Consider the following 19,077-nt stretch of genomic DNA (forward strand, 5'->3'; position numbering starts at 1 on the left):
TGCTATTTTTTATATAGTTTTTTTTGGCCACACAGGAGCAACAACGTGTGAAGTCTGGCGATAAATCAATATATTTTCGCTACTCTTCTATATTCATATTTTTTTTTAATTACCGACATCTTCGCTCTAGTTACGATATATTTCCACTCATATTAAAAAGCTGTAATTGATGACATCGTTTTATTTACGATATATTAAGTAATTAATTTTTTTTATGGTACATAAGATGATATAATTAATTTCCAGTATAATATATTTTAATATTTTGATAATAATGTTATTTTTTATTTACGTCTACTTTAATATTTTTTCTTCTTTACTCGGTGTTCCCACGAGAGAGAGAGAGAGAGAGAGAGAGAGAGAGAGAGAGTCTTTTTCTACACTCACTGTCTACGTACACTTTCACAGCAGTAATGAAAGCTTATTGTTTACATAGATGAAGAAGCATAATATCTCTGCCTAAGTGAATCAAGAAACATAATGAACATGTTACTTAATATATAGTGAACGGAAGTGAATGTTTGATGTGGCAATGTTGTATGTTGTCTTAAATGTTTTGGGAATGTTGAAGACCGTAGAATTATTTATTTCAGTTGTAAATGTTGTGATAATGTTGTATATGTTGATTAAATTATATATTGGTATCTTAGATGTTGTGGAAATGTTAATAAAAACGGTGGAAAACAAAACAATAACACCTTGGGTAGTTATGGTTGTGCTTGACAATGTGGAACGACCTCAAGGTGAGAGGCGCTGTAACCCCTAGTGGAGGTGGTGGTGATGGTGGTGGTGATGATGGTGATGGTGATGATGATTAAGGTAGTGGTGGTGATTAGTGATGATGGTGGTGGTGGTGGTAACGCTTAGTGGTGGTGATGGTGATGATAGTAGTATTGGTGGTGACAGTAGTGGTGGTGATAGTGATGATTAAAGTAGTGGTGGTGATGGTGGTGATTAGTGATGATGAGGGTGGTGGCGTTAGTGGTGGTGATGATAGTAGTGGTGGTGGTAGTGATGATGATGGTTAACTTCCAGCATACAGCATGTTTATATTACTTTTCAAAGGAGTGATTTTTACCGTATCACTAGAGGACGATCATCTCTCTCTTATCTTGGCACATTAATCTGTTGCTTCCTAACCTAACCTAACCCAACCCAGGCAGTGAGACGTTTAAATCTATTTTAGTGTTAAGTGGTAATGGGCGTCGACTTAACCACACACGTCATTAGGAGACGCCATTAGAAATTATCTCCATTTCACAATTACGGCAATGAATGAGTTGAGAGGAAAGAGCCGGTGTTGGGTTAAAGACGTAAGTGTGAGTTGAAGATACCACACACACACACACACACACACACACACACACGTGACAGACTAACTACTGTCTGTTACTGACTGTGATTGGTGGTTGTTGATCGGTCGATTTAAATGGCTGACGGTCAAGGTTTACTCTACACATAGGTATTATGGGTTGGCAAATAGTGTTGTGAAGGTGTGGTCGAGGGTGTGGCTCTGGGTGAGGCTGTTGATGAGGGTGTGGGTGAGGGTATGACTGTTGATGAGGGTGTGGGTGAGGATGTAGCTGTGAACAAGGGTATGGCTGTGGGTGAGGATGTAGCTGTGAACAAGGGTATGGCTGTGGGTGAGAGTGTGACTAAGGGTGTGGTTTTGTCCTCGTCACTTGGGTCTCATCACTAGTGGAGGCCCTGTGTATCGCTTAACTTCAGTAGGTGTCCATCAGGCTGGAGGCGCCCCTACACACTGATTAATGTCCTCACGCATGTGTTACCACAAACCAGCCCACCTCCCGCCCACCACCCACCCACCACCCACTGCGCCGCCTCCAGCCTCCTCTAATCTGTTTCTGATTAAGAGAAACTGTATCGAGAGATTGGTAGATTGTGTATGGAACCGTCGATTAGTATGTAACCACTGACTTGTTTGATGTAACTTGTTTGTAACGTTAATTTATGGAAATTTATCTAAAGATCAGTGTAGTCCTCAACCCGACTCAATTAAAATTACCCCAAATTGATCAAGAACAAAATCTAACCAAACCAAACCTAAACTAGATCCAACCTAACCTAACCTAACCTAACCTTGCCCTGTTTATGTGTCACACCTTATACTGGGAATGATTGGTGAGCTTTGTCGTATTAGTCACCAGTTTTAATAGGCCCGTGTCCTAATAAGCTCAAATTCTAATAGCTATCAGCCCTAATAAACACCAACCTTAAAATTCACTAGTCATTAAACACTAGTTCTAAAAGGCATAAGCCCTAATTGACACCAGTCTTAGTAAGCGCCAATCCTAATAGACACTGGCACTAGTCCTAACAGGTCCCAATCTAACCCATTAGAATTGGTACCCACTGGAGTTGGACCCCAATATTTAGGTGATGTTTGATGAGGGTTCCATATTTCCACTACCTTACGTCAGGGAGCCAATGTGGAGAGGGACGCCTTGGTTTAAGTGACTAATTCCGTATTCTTCTTCTTCCTACAGGTAAGACCGATGCTTCGTCACTTGATGTTGGTTGACTGTCGACGGTGGGGTAGGTAATGAGAGAGAGAGAGAGAGAGAGAGAGAGAGAGAGAGAGAGAGGTTGTTTTAGCAATCAGATTCTATCACGTGTATATCAATGTTGACGCGTAATGATGCAGTGTCATGCGTGGCTTATCTTGATAGCATTTGCTTACGACTCTTACACACACACACACACACACACACACACACACACACACACACACACACACACACACACACAGAACAGTTAATGACTAAGGTTGACACAGTTATGTACTGACGGAGGGTGACGCCCTTTACTTTGACAACTGACGGGGTGATGATCCGGGGAGCCACTGCTGCTACTGTCACCTCGTTGGCCTCATTCTCCCCTCTCCCCTCCCACTTTTTCTCCCAATTTCCTGTAGTGATGGGGAGGAGAAAAGTGAGTTGTATTTAGTGTAGATATATATATATATATATATATATATATATATATATATATATATATATATATATATATATATATATATCTCTCTCTCTCTCTCTCTCTCTCTCTCTCTCTCTCTCTCTCTCTCTCTCTCTCTCTCATGATTCCTGCCTGTTCTCACGGCCTGATGCTCACACACTCCTACGTGCAGTAACTCCCAACCACCTCCCCTCTCAATTCCCTCTCAACCTCACTTTCCCTATGCTCTTGCGACACCCTTTGATTATCTACCCCCACCCCCCCATCGACACTACCTCCCCTCCCCCACCCCTGTAGTCGCCACCTCCCACATACCCCCCTCCCTAGCCACCACCTCCCACTTTCACTTTTTTCTCATCTATCCTCTCCCATCCATCCCCTCCACCTATCCTTGTTCCCTTATCCATGAAGGTAGGTTGGGAGGGAGGAAGGGGTCACCTGCAGGCTGGCCACAGTTCCACGCTGGCACCCCCCCCCCACTCCCGGATCCCAGCCACTTCCGGTCATGGTCAGTAAACTTCCGATATTACTCGTGCGTGTATGATCCATCGACCAGAGTGATGGAGGAAATAAAGGAAATGATTAGTGAAGTTGTGTGATGGTCCAGCTAGCGACTGATGCTGGATTTTAAGAGGGATTTAAACACGTACAGAGACACACAAAAAGACAGACAAGAGAGAGAGAGAGAGAGAGAGCAGGTGTTTTTGTTTCTGTATGTATAATCCTGACTCACATCTGTCCTGGGAACTGTTCAGGTGATAGTGAGGCACAGCTGTGTTAACGACTTCACCTGTATCCGACGACCACCGCGCATGTGTGTGTGTGTGTGTGTGTTGGTCGAGGGTTGGTGTGTGTGTGTGTGTTGGTCGAGGGTTGGTGTGTGTGTGTGTGTCCTGGTGGGAGGTATTATGAATATTCTCTAATTAAAAATCTTTCCATTGAATTAAAAATATTACATCAATATCGTGAATATTAACATTTGTCGGACTTACATTGAACATTATTTTGTATTTCTTTTTATTTGGGTGAAAATAATTAATTCATAAATGACCTTAATTTTGTGGTTAATGATTGAACTTGATTTTCATTAATCCAGAACTTATTATTTCCACCATAAATTCTAAATCACGCGATCATTGTAAGTCATTGTGCGGTTGATTCCTGGCAGCAGCGTTTTAAAGTCTGGTAATAAATAATTTGGGTGGATAAAAAAGGTTGTCTACTCATTGTGGTGTTTCAGTTTTTTGCTCTCGTGTCATGGTGGTCGCTAGATTACTGGGTGACCGTGAAATAATGTCATATACTGTACACATAGATGGTTCCGCCCGGCTCTCGCTGACTCCACCTACAGTAAAGCCGGATGTTGGTGAAACTCATACACAAGTAAGCAAGGTCCTGGTGTAGGGTAACAGAGCGCGAAATTTTAAAATAATCCGTTTTTTTCTCTCCATATAATACTGTCCGTAAACCGTTGGGAGGGAAGGGTGGATGAACACACACACACACACACACACACACACACACACACACACACATACACGCACCACCACAAAAATAATATAAGGGAATAAAACTTTAGCCTGGCTAGTGTCGTGGTGGTGATGGCGAGGTCATGTGAGACGTAGCTAACTGATGACCTTAACAGATGACCTGACCCTCCTACCCTGGCTGACCTCAACCATCGCCCAGGGCCGAAAGGAAAGACGTGACCCCTTGGGCTTATTTATCATGGAAACCAACTTTGTTATTATAAATGTGTGAGTTAAGGCAGCCTGGGGCCTACTAGATCTGGGGCCAGTTTGACCAATCACTTAACAGGCCCCGTCAGAAGTATGAGACAAAACAACTCCTTGTCATCCCAATCATAGAGTTTATAATTTTCTTCAGTGATTGTAGGTCACGCAGAGGCACCAGAGGAAGTGCTAAACAGTGCCACAAATACTTGAGGGGAAGTGTCAAACAGTGCCAATATCGTATGCCTGGTTGCCTCTCCTCACTTCCGCCTGTCCTCACACCCTACACTGATGGACTGTTTATTGACGAAAATGACGGCAGGAAAAACATGGAGGGAGAGAAGAGGAAGGAAGTGATGGATGATGTAGAGTGAATAGAGAGAAAAGAATGATTGATACATAAAAATACTGACACAAGTAAAGCAAATTAGAAAGATAAATGAAACTGTTAGTACTGTATGAAATAGTTCCTTGGGTCACAGGTGAAATAGATCCTAATTCTACTCGGCTCTAAGTTATTCGAATCTAACCTGACCATTAGGATTAGAGCCTATCGTCCTGTTTGGGCATTAGCCTTAAATGGGTCTCAATTCTAATGGGTTCCAGTCATGAGAGAGCTAGTACATCTGGGATCCATTATCTCTAGGGCCCATTACGTTTGGAGTTCATTAAATCTTAGGCCCATTACATTTGGGCCCATTATAACTGTAATTCACTATGTCGGGGGCCAAACTTAACCTGAAACCTTGTCTTCCTGGAACCTTTTACACACATACGGAAGAGATTGATTTTTGTAATGGATCGTTGTTCGTACATAAGAGTTGACGAAACCTGACGCCTGTGACCACGAACTTGTGAAAAGGGCGAAGGATCCACTCCACAAGGCAACAGCTGGGAGGGTTTCGAGTGAGTGAACCCGGTCAATCGAGTCGTGACATCTGATCCTGTGTGCCTATCGACCACGCATGGGTTCTTCCCCTCCTCTCAGTTAGCTGGTTACAAAACACGATCTTGTGCATCCTCCTTTGTCGTCTGCTTCTGCTGTTGTCTCTCTCTCTCTCTCTCTCTCTCTCTCTCTCTCTCTCTCTCTCTCTCTCTCTCTCTCTCTCTGGTCAATCCTTCTAATGATGCTTGACAGAAGAATTTTATTTCACTCATTCATTATTCATGAGGATGGGCAAGTGTCGGATTTCATTTGTTTTTCTTTTTGAATTGCTATTGTGTGCGTTTATACCTTTATCTTCCTAAACTTTATATTAATTTATCTCAAAATATTTACAGTAGATATCAAATCCATCTTCTGATATTTACCCACCTTATTTATTTATTTTTTTCCTGAAATATAAGAACCATTCAAATCAGTGACAGATGAATGAAGCAAGATTTCTATTACGATGGGTGGGCACGAAGTTGAAGATCACCTCTTTAAGTTTTAGATACGAGACCCCAAGTCAACACACACAGCCGGAGTGAGGGTTGTGAAGTGGAGGATGAGGGTGTGGGGTGTGTATGAGGCTCGCCATTGTGGTGTGGTCTCGGGTGTGTGGAGGATATGAAAGCAAGGGAAGATTAATGACTTCTGAGGTTCTTTTAGACTTTAGAGGACCGTAAAGAATTGTTATTATGTGCCTTAAAAAACATTATGTAAATGTTTTGCATGTGAAAGAGAGTCGGAAATCATGCATCATCTATGTTTTGTATTATATATAGACGCAAACAAACTCCATCTCACTCACTTCCTCCTTCTCCTCCTCTCACTGCCCCAGCAGCTGTCGAGGACGGCATCTGGCAAACCATACGCCGATAATGGCATTAGTGCACGTGCCCGCGCTAAAAAAACACTTGCCAGACACAGACAAAGTTCAACACTCTCCAGAAACCATCAGTGTACGTCCTAATCACACACACACACACACACACACACACACACACACACACACACACACACACACACACACACACACACACACACAAAATTTGACTAACTAATGTAACATGTGTGTCCATAACATTATAGGAGCTCACGGCACCCCCTGTGTTCACAAACTGGTGTAACCCACTAAAACCTGAGTTGTTTATTACGTGTTGCTACCCGAGTACCTGAGCTGAAGTACTGTGGTGAGAGTGGGGGTGTGGTGACACAGGGAGGTGTTAAAATATTGCACTTCTAGACTGTTTCCTATTGATAGTAAAGTACACCGTATGAGCTGACGAGATTAATCTGTCCCCCAACCTATGATAACACGTCCCCAGCCTTTATGACGGGAGGACCCACTGGTTCCTGTTTTTTATTGTCGCTCGTATATAACATAACTACCTGGTAGAACTAGACTTCCTGCGCCAACCTGTCGTTCCTGAGGGTGAAAATGACGGGTTTAAATCGCCAGTCGGCAGAATATACATGCCACAACAAAGCATAAATGACTCACTAAACATGCCAGACGGAAACAAAATCTACTTCCGGCTGTGTTGGTCCACCCTCCCAGCCCCTCATCCTGGTTCCCCCCGATGCTGTTACCAAAATCTCATGGTCTGAATAACTCTCCTCTCGTTCTACCTCTTTGTCTGATGAAAACATTGTTCTCGTGAATGAATGAATGATTTTTATACACTCATAATTATGTGCAAAATGTTTTTATGGGTAATGTAAGACTTTCTGGATTTTTACTAGATGTGGCCCGAGGGGGGGTAACGGGGAGGGAAGCGAGGGGGCGGAGGCACCATGAGGGCAGTAGTGGTGGACACGGACAGTCACTCAGTCAGTAGTGTGGTGTTGAGGGCGACGGTGGGTGTGTGTGTGGTGTGGAAGTGGTGGTGTTGTGTGCCGCTTGGTGTTCCCCCCTCCCCTCTTTCCCCATCAACCCATTGTTAAGGGGAGGACTGAGGGGCGCCGCGGTTGGTTATAAGCGAGGGTTTAGGGCTGTGGTTCCTGTGTACGGTGGAGATGATATAAAAGACTAGTGTGCTCCCCTTCATCCTGGGTTAGTATCTGGGTAGGGTCGAGGCACACTTGCTGATAGAGACTTGCTCCAGGTGGCCGGGGACTGTGGAAATGTTTTTGTGTCTGTGAGAAGTTAGACGTGGAGAATCTGGTCATGTTTTTAGTTACGACTGCGTAAGAAAATAATTCATCTCATACACATAAGTGGATCATCGCCTCTTACACTTTTTATCAGTAGATCGATCTAGTGTTGCTGACTGTGGCGTTGATAATTACCGTAAAGTGTTCAAGATAAAGGTGTGTGAGAAAGTTTGTCATCTGGAACTATTGTTAAACACCAGGAATATTTATCAATACATCACCGTCATTTAGTGAGACGACAAAACGTACAGCTGTGTTGACCTAAGTGCTACACCTTCCTGTACCCCCACTGTAATTTGTGCTGTCTGTTTCTGTTTTCCTGTTAGTATTCGGTACAGACAGCAGTGGAGAGAGAGAGAGAGAGAGAGAGATGCACACGACCAGCGCCACTCACTGTTGTGTTGACGTCAGGAGTACCAACTGAGGCAATAGTTGTAGCAGCAGTACCAAGGTTTAACACAGAGGACTGACCAGTTGTAGGTTTAAATGAGCCCCACTCCTAATGGTTGGCCCTCAACCATTAAGATTGGGGCCTATTTGAACCTACAACCATCTGACACACACACACACACACACACACACACACACACTATATGTATCAGTTTTAAAATTTAAAGTAAAGATATCATAAATACTTTCAGCATTATTTATACCAGTAGTGAATGTTATCTATAGTGTTATCAATTGTCTTCAAGGTAATATGATAGAAAACGAACTTATGCGATTTAACTCTCTCTCTCTCTCTCTCTCTCTCTCTCTCTCTCTCTCTCTCTCTCTCTCTCTCTCTCTCTCTCTCTCTCTCTCTCTCTAAGCTAACACATTATATGAACCTCCGGAATGACATTGATGCTACATTATTTTTTTCTGTAATTAAATACGTTTCTTGGCACCCCAGTGTAGGCAGTCACACATCTGACCCGGCACTTGCCACCACCACTCTTAAGTTAACACCTCGTCTGTGGGTCATTAGCGAGGAGCTGTATGTTAGCGACCTTCCTTGTTAAGTTTTAGCGAGGAGTTTCCCGTTAGCGATCTTCATTGTTAAGTGTTCGCGAAGTTGACAATATTAATGGTGATTGGAAATTTAATCGATGATGGCAATCCCTTTAGTATGATGACAACCCCTTGAGTATGATGACAACCCCTTGAGTATGATGATAACTCCTTGAATATATTAACAATCCCTCGAGTATGATGACAACCCCTTGAGTATGATGATAACTCCTTGAATATATTAACAATCCCTTAAGTATGATGACAACCCCTTTAATATGATGACAATACCTTGAGTATAATGGCTTAACATTTTGAGTGTGATGACTTAACCATTTGAGTACAATAACCAGCCCTTGAGTACGTATCATTGTACCCGAGGAATAGTTCATTGTATTTAAAGTGTCAAGACATCGTACTCCAAGGGATTAATATTTCTTAATTATTATATAAATTCATTGTACTCAGAATCTGACATCACGCTGAATGAGTTTATCCGCCCAAAAATCGTTAAAAACTAAAATCTTCGCCAAGGTTAACAATACAACAGAAAGATATATTAACTTGGGGCATCTGTTATCATCTTTGGCGGACGTTCACCTCCAGTAGTTGTAACATGTGCTGTACAACCCGCATTTAAGCTCTCTCTCTCTCTCTCTCTCTCTCTCTCTCTCTCTCTCTCTCTCTCTCTCTCTCTCTCTCTTATTTACATTATCCATCCACCGTCAAAAGTTCTCCCCCTCGTCTAGATCGATCAGCGAGGTCGTGACTGGCTGGGAGTTAAGGCTTCAGTTTTCTATGAGTGGCGTCGTGAAGGGGGGGGGACTTGTATAGCGTGTGGTGAGTCTCGCTTGGAGGAGGAAGAGAAGCGCCTCGCTATAAAAACCATGATAATCACGTCTAAACAAGATGGATGGTGTTACTTGACTGCTCTCCTATGTATAAGTCTTAAGTATCGTTATTTTTGGTGGTTGATTTTTTTCTTTGATTTTTATTTATGAATTTCCAGAGCTGAAACTCCTGGAGGTAGTGTTATTTACGGAATAATAACATTGAGAACGTTCATTTTGAAATAATTTTACTTATAAAGACGCGTAACAGACTCATCATTAATGGTTTATTGTCATAAAGTAACTGAAAAAGAACTACAATACAGTAATGGTCACTCGGGGGTTAATATTGTTTTGTTTAGTGATTCATCTTCCATCAAGCTGGTTAAGTGTGGTTGTATGAGGGCGAACTGTAATGGTGGTAATTGTGGTGGTGGTAGGTTGATTTATGTCAGTGGTGATGGTAGGTTGTATCATGTCCGTGGTAGTGGTGGTGGTAGTGATGGTAGATGGTATCATGACGGTGGTAGGTGGTGTTGTGATAATGGTAGTGGCAAATGGTATCATGAACAACTACTATCACCGCTGTTGTCATGTTATTTTTAATCTTCAGTGATGTTGTTTAAGGCTGCCTCTAGTGTCTGATCTCTTAGTAAAGTAATAAGAATCAAAACAACACTAACATCTCGAACATATCATCAAACAGGATGTGTATTCCAGCGTCAGAAAAAAAAACAGGAGTGATAAAGACAAACAAACGTGAGAACCAAATGTATTGCGTGGAGTGAGTTTTGTCCTGAAAGAAAACATTTGAAAGGAAAACATTGTCAGTGTTTTCTTGGCAAAGATATTAATGAGTGACTATTAAGGGGTGATTGTCTGTGTTCACTGGAAACAATGGTGAGTGACTTCCGCTTTGGTAGGAAGGGGAAGAGGCAGAGGAGTCGGATTCTGGACTGTAGTGACATTAGTGCCCCGATGATCTTCAAGGGGACGCCTCTTTTGGAAAGTAAGGAGGAAGAGGAGGAGGAGGATGGGGGCCACTACACCTCCGTGGAGGAGAAGTGGCGTGAGGAGAGTGAACGAAGGAGAGCCAGCCTGGAGCGGCGTCTCAAGAGCTGGGAGAGGAGGAAGGAAATCTGGGAGAGGAGGGAAGAGTTTGAACGAAGGGAGAGGAAGAACATCCAGGGCCCCAAGGTTCTCTGTTTCAACCTCCGCCGCAGGAAGACTGATCCGGTGAGTAGGTCGTGAGGAACCTCCCTCTGGGCAACAAGTTCGAGCAGCCCTCCACAGGTCGCTAGTACTCGTCCGTTACCATGATCAGGTGTAACAAGATAAGATTCACTCGGTGTTTACTGAATAAAGACATTGATTCTTAGGCTGCACTGTGGTAACTTTATTCAATTTGTTGTGTTTCTTGGGATAATACAGTCAGAGGTTACAGTGATCCACAGGGGCTGCTCGCCACTTGAATAAGGAACCCAGAGTGTTTACACTTACGTTTTCTTTTTAAGATGTTAAAACTTTTTTTTTTTACTGGGAGGTAAATTTACATATTTATTCATTAAATGGACTGCGACTGTCGATTTATTTCCATAAAAGAAAGGTGACTGAGAACTGGGTAAAAGAAAGTGTTGGTTTACGACAACCGTAAATTTTCACTTTCCTCAACCGCCTCTTGTTGTCTCTCCTGGTGGTGTCCTGTGTCGTCAGCGGCCTGGACCTGCCCCCAGGTGTGTGCTGGCCCAGGTAAGTGATTTATTACCGGCTAATTGCCCGTGTTTACGTCCTGCTATTACAATTACCTGACATGATCTGCCTGAGTAATTTAACTGTCTTGGGGCTTGACCACCACGGAAGGAAAGGAGTCATAAACCATTTCCTCCGCAACACAAAATTGCTCCTAATTTTCTATGTGCATTAGGTGGAGTTTAGCTTTTCCCGACAGATGGCGGTGGTTAAGCGTTCTGTCAACATTAGCCGCGGAGTAAGATGTATAATACACCCAAGAACTGTGGAATTTTAGGGGAGCACTCGGGCCTAATACATCACCAATGTGTTCCTGTGGGAATATAACTTCACTGGTGGTAAGTCCCGACGGTTAGAGTACTTCCTGCATATACACTAAGTTTAGTAAGGGATGAACTTTTGTGAAATAACGGTAGTTTAGTGCGGTTTGAGAGGAAGCTTTTATTTGTAGTCAGTTATACCTCTACAAATAATGGTCTTGACTGAAAAAGAGTATAATTTTGTCAAGTGAGCTGTACTTACTGGACGAGGGCGCTTTGAGCGGATGTAAACTTTCGTTGGTATTAGTCAATTGAACTAAACAGTTAACTTGAACAGGACAAAGACGACGCCTAGGTTGTGATGGTAACTCTTCTTCCTCATGAACACGACTGAACTAATTTATAAACGGCTTCTACACGTACAGTACAACCACCGAGGGAAGCTGATTAGAGGAGAGGAGGACGCCGTTTGTTGGGACCCCTACCGAGACCCCCCAGCTCAGGGCTCTACATCTCGTAAATTTAGAGCCTATGGTAACGAATTTCTGGGTGTGACGCCCTTCACCCTGTGTACGCCCGAGGCTCCACCCTCACACCTTCCCGTGTTATTTATTCATCTCCATTGTGAAGTAAACTAGAGATTAGGCGGTGTTGGTCCTCAGTTTACATGTAGTGATGCGTTGATGTGTTTCCTCGTAACACATTCCTTATGTGTCCTGGCAGCTATGAATATGGGGTGGCTGACGCACACACGGGTATTGTATTCGATAACACCAGCTTCGATAATTTACGTCTTACTTTAGATTCAGGTAATCTCTCAGTGCCACACATGCAGCCTCAACTTAACAGCTGTGTTAACCTTTTTCTTTCAACTAAATTACCAAGATTTATTCATTATATTCATCCTTCATCGACGCTAGTTTAGCTGAAGCGTAAAGACGACGAGGCAGGAAGACGAAGACCATGATGATGCAGACAAACTGAAGCGTGACTCTTACCGTTGTCCGCCTCCTGTGTCTTCAGTTCCTCGCTCTTACTGTTGCTGCTACTGCTGCAGTATTATCTTCTTGTAGTAACTCAGGAGATACTACATTTATAAAGCCTGAGTAAAGAGTTCAGACACCTGTAGTTGTAGATTACTTTTCTCTCGCTTGCCTTCTTGTAGTGTGTGTGTGTGTGTGTGTGTGTGTGTGTGTGTGTGTGTGTGTGTGTGTGTGTGTGTGTGTGTGTGTGTGTGTGTGTGTGTGTGTGTGTGTGTGTGTGTGTGATCTTCAAGGTACGCTTTATTAATATAATACTAACGCTTAATCCTCAATTCTAGGGATAAAGAAAATCATAACATGCAGAGAAGGATGTTTCAGAATCATTATACCAGCGAGTGGAACAATCAGGCAGTGTCTCTCCTTCGGGAAATTTAATTGTTCCCAAGTGTGGCAACGTGGGCGATGGATCATTACCGGGTGGTCGTTGGAGTCTTGGTTAAAAATTATATTGAAGGCGTGGAAGGAGGGAGAAGGGGGGGGGGTAGGGAAGGAAGGAAGGGCAGGATGGACGGTTAGGCTAGGATAGGGACCAATTTTCAGCATTCTATTTATCTCTTTGAGCCAGTAGCTATTTTATTGAGCTTAGAATCCCATTTGGAAGGCGAGGAACAGGAAGAAGGTGGGGTGGAGGGGAAGAGAACCTTTTGATGTCGTCTGCGAGGGGATATAGTCTTACAGTGGCTGGTGCAGGTGGTGGTGGTGGTGTGTTATGGTCGAGGGTTAAGGCTGTGTTAAGGGGGTTTGGTTCCGTTAGTGTGTGTGGAGGAACTGAGGGTGACAATGGCTTTCTTCGCCTGTGGGTGGGCTACGGAGGAGGTCACGGGGTGTGGGGTGGAGGGAGGGATGGAAGGGCACCACTTTATCTCCCCATGTTCTCATAAAACTAAAATCCAGCTTTTTTTTTCTCCCGTTGAGGAAGAAATTGGCGTTGAACATTGTCTTGCTTTGGGTGAATCTTCTCATTTAATAGGGCCTTCCTCGGCAAAAAAATGAAGTGTGTGTGTGTGTGTGTGTGTGTGTGTGTGTGTTGGGGAGGGGGTTACAGGTAGGAGGTAGGCCTAGTCCGGCACTATGGGGAGGCTAATGAACCACTACCTTAATGACTACCTTGGATGACTCCTTGATGCCCGTTACTCTCTCTTCCACTGCCCTGTGCGTGTGTGTGTGTGTGTGTGTGTGTGTGTGTGACTTATGAGGGAAGGGAGTAACATTCAATCAAAATAAATAGAGAAAATTACACACAAGAGAGTAATACCATCACCAAGTATCCGCCAGGAAATTAAAGACACCTCATGATTTCGTCGCAGTTCTGAGAAATTGTCGAGGAAGGGAAATAACAAATCTTACTGTCGACCTGTAGGCTATTGGCTCTCAACCTCATCAGGAAGGAGACGTGGTGTGATCTTCGACCTCTTTACGATAGATCACAGCGATTCCTGACCTCCTTACGATACATCACAAGTTTAATAACACCCCCAGGAACCTCGGTGGAATGTTGTGGCCTAGAGTGGCATGCTAACCTAATCTAACCTAACCTAACCTAACCATGACAAGCCTGAGACACCAATGAATCCGCTCTCACGTCCATCATCCATCCGCTGACACTAAGGATGATAGACTCTTCATAGTGGATGAGTTATATAAGTATAGGATGATGCAGCTATAATTCTATGTCGATAATAATAGTTGAAGACGATGGATATATATATATATATAATAATTTTCATTATTATTATTATTATTATTATTATTATTATTATTATTATTATTATTATTATTATTATTATTATTATTATTATTATTATTATTATTGATTATTATTATTATTATTTTACATTCTTGGAGAGAGAGTCTTTTATCACGTTCCCAACCAACACAAGGTCCACGCTAGGGCTGCTGGGACACGTAGCACAGTGACTATTTGACAGGTTTCATCATAGACTTAGAGTATTAGCGAGGCAGTTGTGTGACAAAATCTCAGCTAACCAACCTAGTCTCACCCGGCCTAACTTCATGCATCCTAACCTAACCCAATCGGACTTTATATAAATTAATCTAACTTCACTGTAACCTAACATAACTTCACTGTAACCTAACTTAACTTCACATATCTTACACATAGCCTAACATAAGCTCATATAACCTAACTGCATACAACCTAACCTTATCAAGCTTAAGATAACCTGATCACGCTTAATCATATTTAATCTCAATCTATCCTAACTTGGATATCAGTGTGTGTGTGTGGGGAGGGGGGGGGCACAAGAGCTAAGTATGTGGTGAGTGACACAAATAAAAAGCTTTTTCACACAAGACTTCTAAATGATTTTGTAGAAAGACAGACACATTAGCCCCCCCTCCCCCCACACACACACATACATTTGTTATTATCACCTCCAGTAATAAACTATCAGCTTTGTCTCCCATTTGACATTTACGAAAGAAATATTATGGACCGTGAGCACAAAAGAGCATCATGCCAGTATACGCGCTACCCGGCCACTTTTTGTTGTACTTCCTGCGGGGGATGGATGACTCTTGTTGTTCCAGGAAGAAAAAATCCCAAGAAAATGTGTGAATCACTGTGTGTCGTGCGTCTGGCAGCTCACGGCAGGTGTGCGGAAGACGAGTCTGTGTTGAGCAGAACTGTGGGTAGTCGATATTATTCAGCTGTGTTATTGTGTGTATGTTTGTATACTCAACTGACGTAATGTGATTTGTATGTGGTATAATATAGTGAAATGTCCTCATTGTTCATATCTTTATGCTTATAGGAAATATTTTACGTTGAAAACTTCCAACCAGGAAAAGAACAACAACTCAATGGTGGCGAAAAATAAAGGTGTCATTACGTTCGAAAATATATAAAATAGTACTTTTGATTATCACACAATTGATAATCACTCGTTAGTGTAGCGTACCTTACAGGGAACAGCATAGCGGTACGACATGCTGGTACGACCTCCCGGCACCGCTCAGCTGATTAACGTCAGTTTCCTGCTTACCTGTGGTCGTGTGGGAACGTCTCCTTAATTACTCCTGTCCTGCTGAGCCCACATCCACTGCCGTAAAGTGACAACCGTAAAAGTTTATCACTGTCCACTGAAAAGGAAATGAACTCACAGAAATTAAGCTGAAGAGAATGGAATATTTCTTTGGTCCACTGAGGTACACACTTTACCTGAGTGAATGATGCAGTTAGGATGTGTGAGGAGGAACACATGATGACAGGGGTGAGTTAACATGATTCATCCATACATAATAGTTAAACATTCTAGTGTAGTAGATCATCGGCGAAAATATCTAGAGGAGAGAAATCGGTTTGGTTTAGACTTCACGCGGATCAATGGTGCACCTGTATGACTAAGCCAAGTGTAAATAAATTATATTGCTTTGTTGTATGTGTGTCAGTCGGGAGTGTTTAGTGAGAGAAAACCGACCAATGTACCCTACCTTACATACTGTACCTCTGTTTACCTTTACTTACTCAGAATTACAAGGTTATTATAGGTTAAGTTTAGAAGGGTCGTTTGTATGTCGTTGTCAATGGTTAGGTTAGGGTAGTGTAGGGTAGGTAAAAGGTTAGGTTAGGTTAGTGTAGGGTAGGTAAAAGGTTAGGTTAGGTTAGGGTAGTGTAGGGTAGGTAAAAGGTTAGGGTAGGGTAGGGTAGGGTAGGGTAGGTAAAAAGGTTGATTTTGTTACTTCAAGGACTGAATATAAATCGACGTGTGTGTATGCGCGCTTATACTCTATTATTTTTTTCTTTCTATGTCTCAGTAATGATTAGTTAATGTTGTCATCGATATACGCCACACACTGTACGACCGATTTGGGTGGCAACAAGTACCGTGCGCGTTACTTGATACGTCACATACCTACGCCCGTCAGCCACACTCATACGACCTAATACGTATCGAAATTAAATCTTAACGCCTGGCGAAGGTGACGAATTTGGTGAGTGGGCCAGGTGAGTATGGCCGATTCGAACGAGAGCTGACTCACCGCAACTCCCCCCTCCGCTCCCTCGCTGCTTCTCCCTGTACCCCCAAGTGGCCACCAGCTGTAGGGTAATTAGCGGGAGGCAGTATTGAACCTGTGTCGTGGTGGGAGTAACTGCAGGGAAAGTGACTGCAGTTGTACAGTAAGCTGACCTACTGGTGAAAGCACAAGTGGAAGATTGTATATTTTGCCAGTGTACTGTAGTGTTATTTTCTCTCTCTCTCTCTCTCTCTCTCTCGCTCCTGACCACTAGAGTAATAAATATCACTTTGGGTCGTTCCAGCCCTCCAGGTGGAAAGTGACCTCTCATTCTTAAGCAAAGCGGTTCTTATAAAATATTAACCACCCGGTACACTGAAGTTTGGAAGGAGGAAAATACTGTTTACATATCCAGTCAGAAACTATATTTTACACATCCAATATCCTATTCGTTTCTCAATGTTGACCCAGTAATGTGGTCGTAGGATACGAGAGAGAATTTGGTCTAGTCCGTATTTCTGGATCCAACTTTTTTACCTAGGGTCCTTAATTAGTGTTTTTGTAGCACATGTAGTGAGGTTTCTGGACAGGATCAAAAGCACTTTAAACCTTTTTTTCGATCATATTTTTCTTCAGAACTTTATTACAGGTGCTTCTCAACACAGTGGTTAAGGATCTGAGATAAGAAAAAAGGCAATCTGGTAATTATTCTAATGACTCTTGAACACTGCCTCTGAGTTTCCAAGGCTGACTGGGTATCACTACAGTTTGAGATAGTTATTGAATTTAACCTCATGACTGATATAAACCTCCTGAGAATTAACCACCCTAACACACAGACACTGTACCCAATTACCGGGGTTTAGTACACGTTTCCCACACGAGAGTAAAGTGCCCCGTGTGAATCTCCGCCGTGCACCGTGACTGTGTTCCGCGGCGCGACTAAATGAAGGGTTGCAATAACATGCTGTAACTTGAAACCTTTTTCTCGTGGGGTTAACAGCAGTGGGCGATATCTTCTCCGTTGTTTCCCCGTGACAATGAAATAATCGTATGTCACCTTATCGTACTGAAGGTCTATAAGGGGATATAATATGGTGTAGAGAGGTGAACTGGGAAGGCTTATTGTGGGTCTGTGGTCAGGGTCAAGGAGGTGCCGGGGGAGACCTTACAAGTGTGTGAGGGTTATTTAATGGGCTGGCAGGCCTGGCTGGTGAACCTCTCAGCATATGGAGTTGGCTTTCCTGACGTACACATGTAAGACACAACCTGACGCAACCTTACTTAAACCTCCTGCACCATAACGTCCAGGTCCCACGCCACAATGAAGTCCAACGAACCTTATTTCTACAAGATAATAACAGAAAATCCCAATTATCGAATTTTTGGGCCAGAATCCAATCTTGATCGTTTTTATTATCTTTTTCATAATATCCTGAGGTACGGACGGGCAGACGAGCTGTATTTATTCCCAAGTTCGTCTTCCGTGACGGTGGAAGACAAAACACTTTTCGGGGACACTGTTTTGATTAGAAGGTTGCCAGTGAGTCGACGGATAAGCGTTTTAGATGTCATTAAAAAACATACTGTGTTCGCTGAAAGGTCAACAAAGCCCTATGATGAAATATTATTTACCCTGCTTTTGACAGAACAAATCTCTGACGATAACTCACGCTAACAGTGTATATCAGCGTAATGTTACGAATGTTTAGATCACATACAAGAACCTGAACCAAAGTGAGAATGGAGCTACATACAGACGCCAACCAGGTTAAGCAGTAGCTGAGAGAGAGAGAGAGAGAGGCAGTTTGGTGTGTTATCAAAACGGTATTAACGCCTCGGATACATTTATTGCTTTACTTCAGAGGCACAAGTCTTTAAATACCACGTCTTAACGAGGCTCTAATGCTCTAATTAGACTTAGAAGCCAACTAAACAACGTGTAGTGTAAGATAATTATCAACCCATGGATTATGATCCTCTTATTCAGAGCTTTTGTCAGGAATAAGTACAGGGAGTTACACACCTTAAAACTTATCATAAACTCATATATCACAGATTTCCTTTGCTTAATCATTGAAGTATATAGAAAAGCTAACAATATATCAAGTCTTACGTATCCTCTTCATCACTCCAACAGTTACCCGCCCTCTTCACAAGAAAGGGCCCATCCTTGATTTTCGACAAGGACTGATCCATCGCCTTGGCTGAAAATCTAGATATGATTGATAGAAATGCCCGTCTTTCCTCTCCGCCCAGTTCTTCCTCTCCTCCACCATTGTTGTTACCGCTGGGAACGGCCTGGTGCTGGCTGGACAGCTGACCTTTGTTAGCAGGTTCGAATTGAAAAATTGATGCCTGGTTTGTGCGGTGCTTCTCTGGTGGTATATGTCGCTGTGTCCGAGCGTGGGCTACGACACCCACCACTCATCT

The 19,077-nt window shown here is 42.9% G+C and overlaps 1 protein-coding gene across 4 annotated transcripts in view; it reads left to right on the forward strand.

The window, feature by feature from the left end:
• The window catches only part of LOC121867179 (putative uncharacterized protein DDB_G0271606), a 183,416-nt gene that overhangs the window by 136,144 nt on the left and 28,195 nt on the right, over positions 1-19,077 (forward strand). Inside the window, exon 1 of one of the 4 annotated variants that reach the window (XM_042366971.1) lies at positions 10,235-10,850. The exons of the other annotated variants lie outside the window; for them this stretch is intronic. Coding sequence (XP_042222905.1) covers positions 10,512-10,850 — 339 coding nt within the window. The 5' untranslated portion in view covers positions 10,235-10,511. Of the gene's footprint in view, positions 1-10,234; positions 10,851-19,077 lie in introns of those variants that run through there. 4 annotated transcript variants of the gene reach the window in all.

Source organism: Homarus americanus, unplaced genomic scaffold, assembly GCF_018991925.1.
Source record: "Homarus americanus isolate GMGI-L3 unplaced genomic scaffold, GMGI_Hamer_2.0 scaffold6317, whole genome shotgun sequence".
In the NCBI taxonomy this organism is placed as follows: domain Eukaryota; kingdom Metazoa; phylum Arthropoda; class Malacostraca; order Decapoda; family Nephropidae; genus Homarus; species Homarus americanus.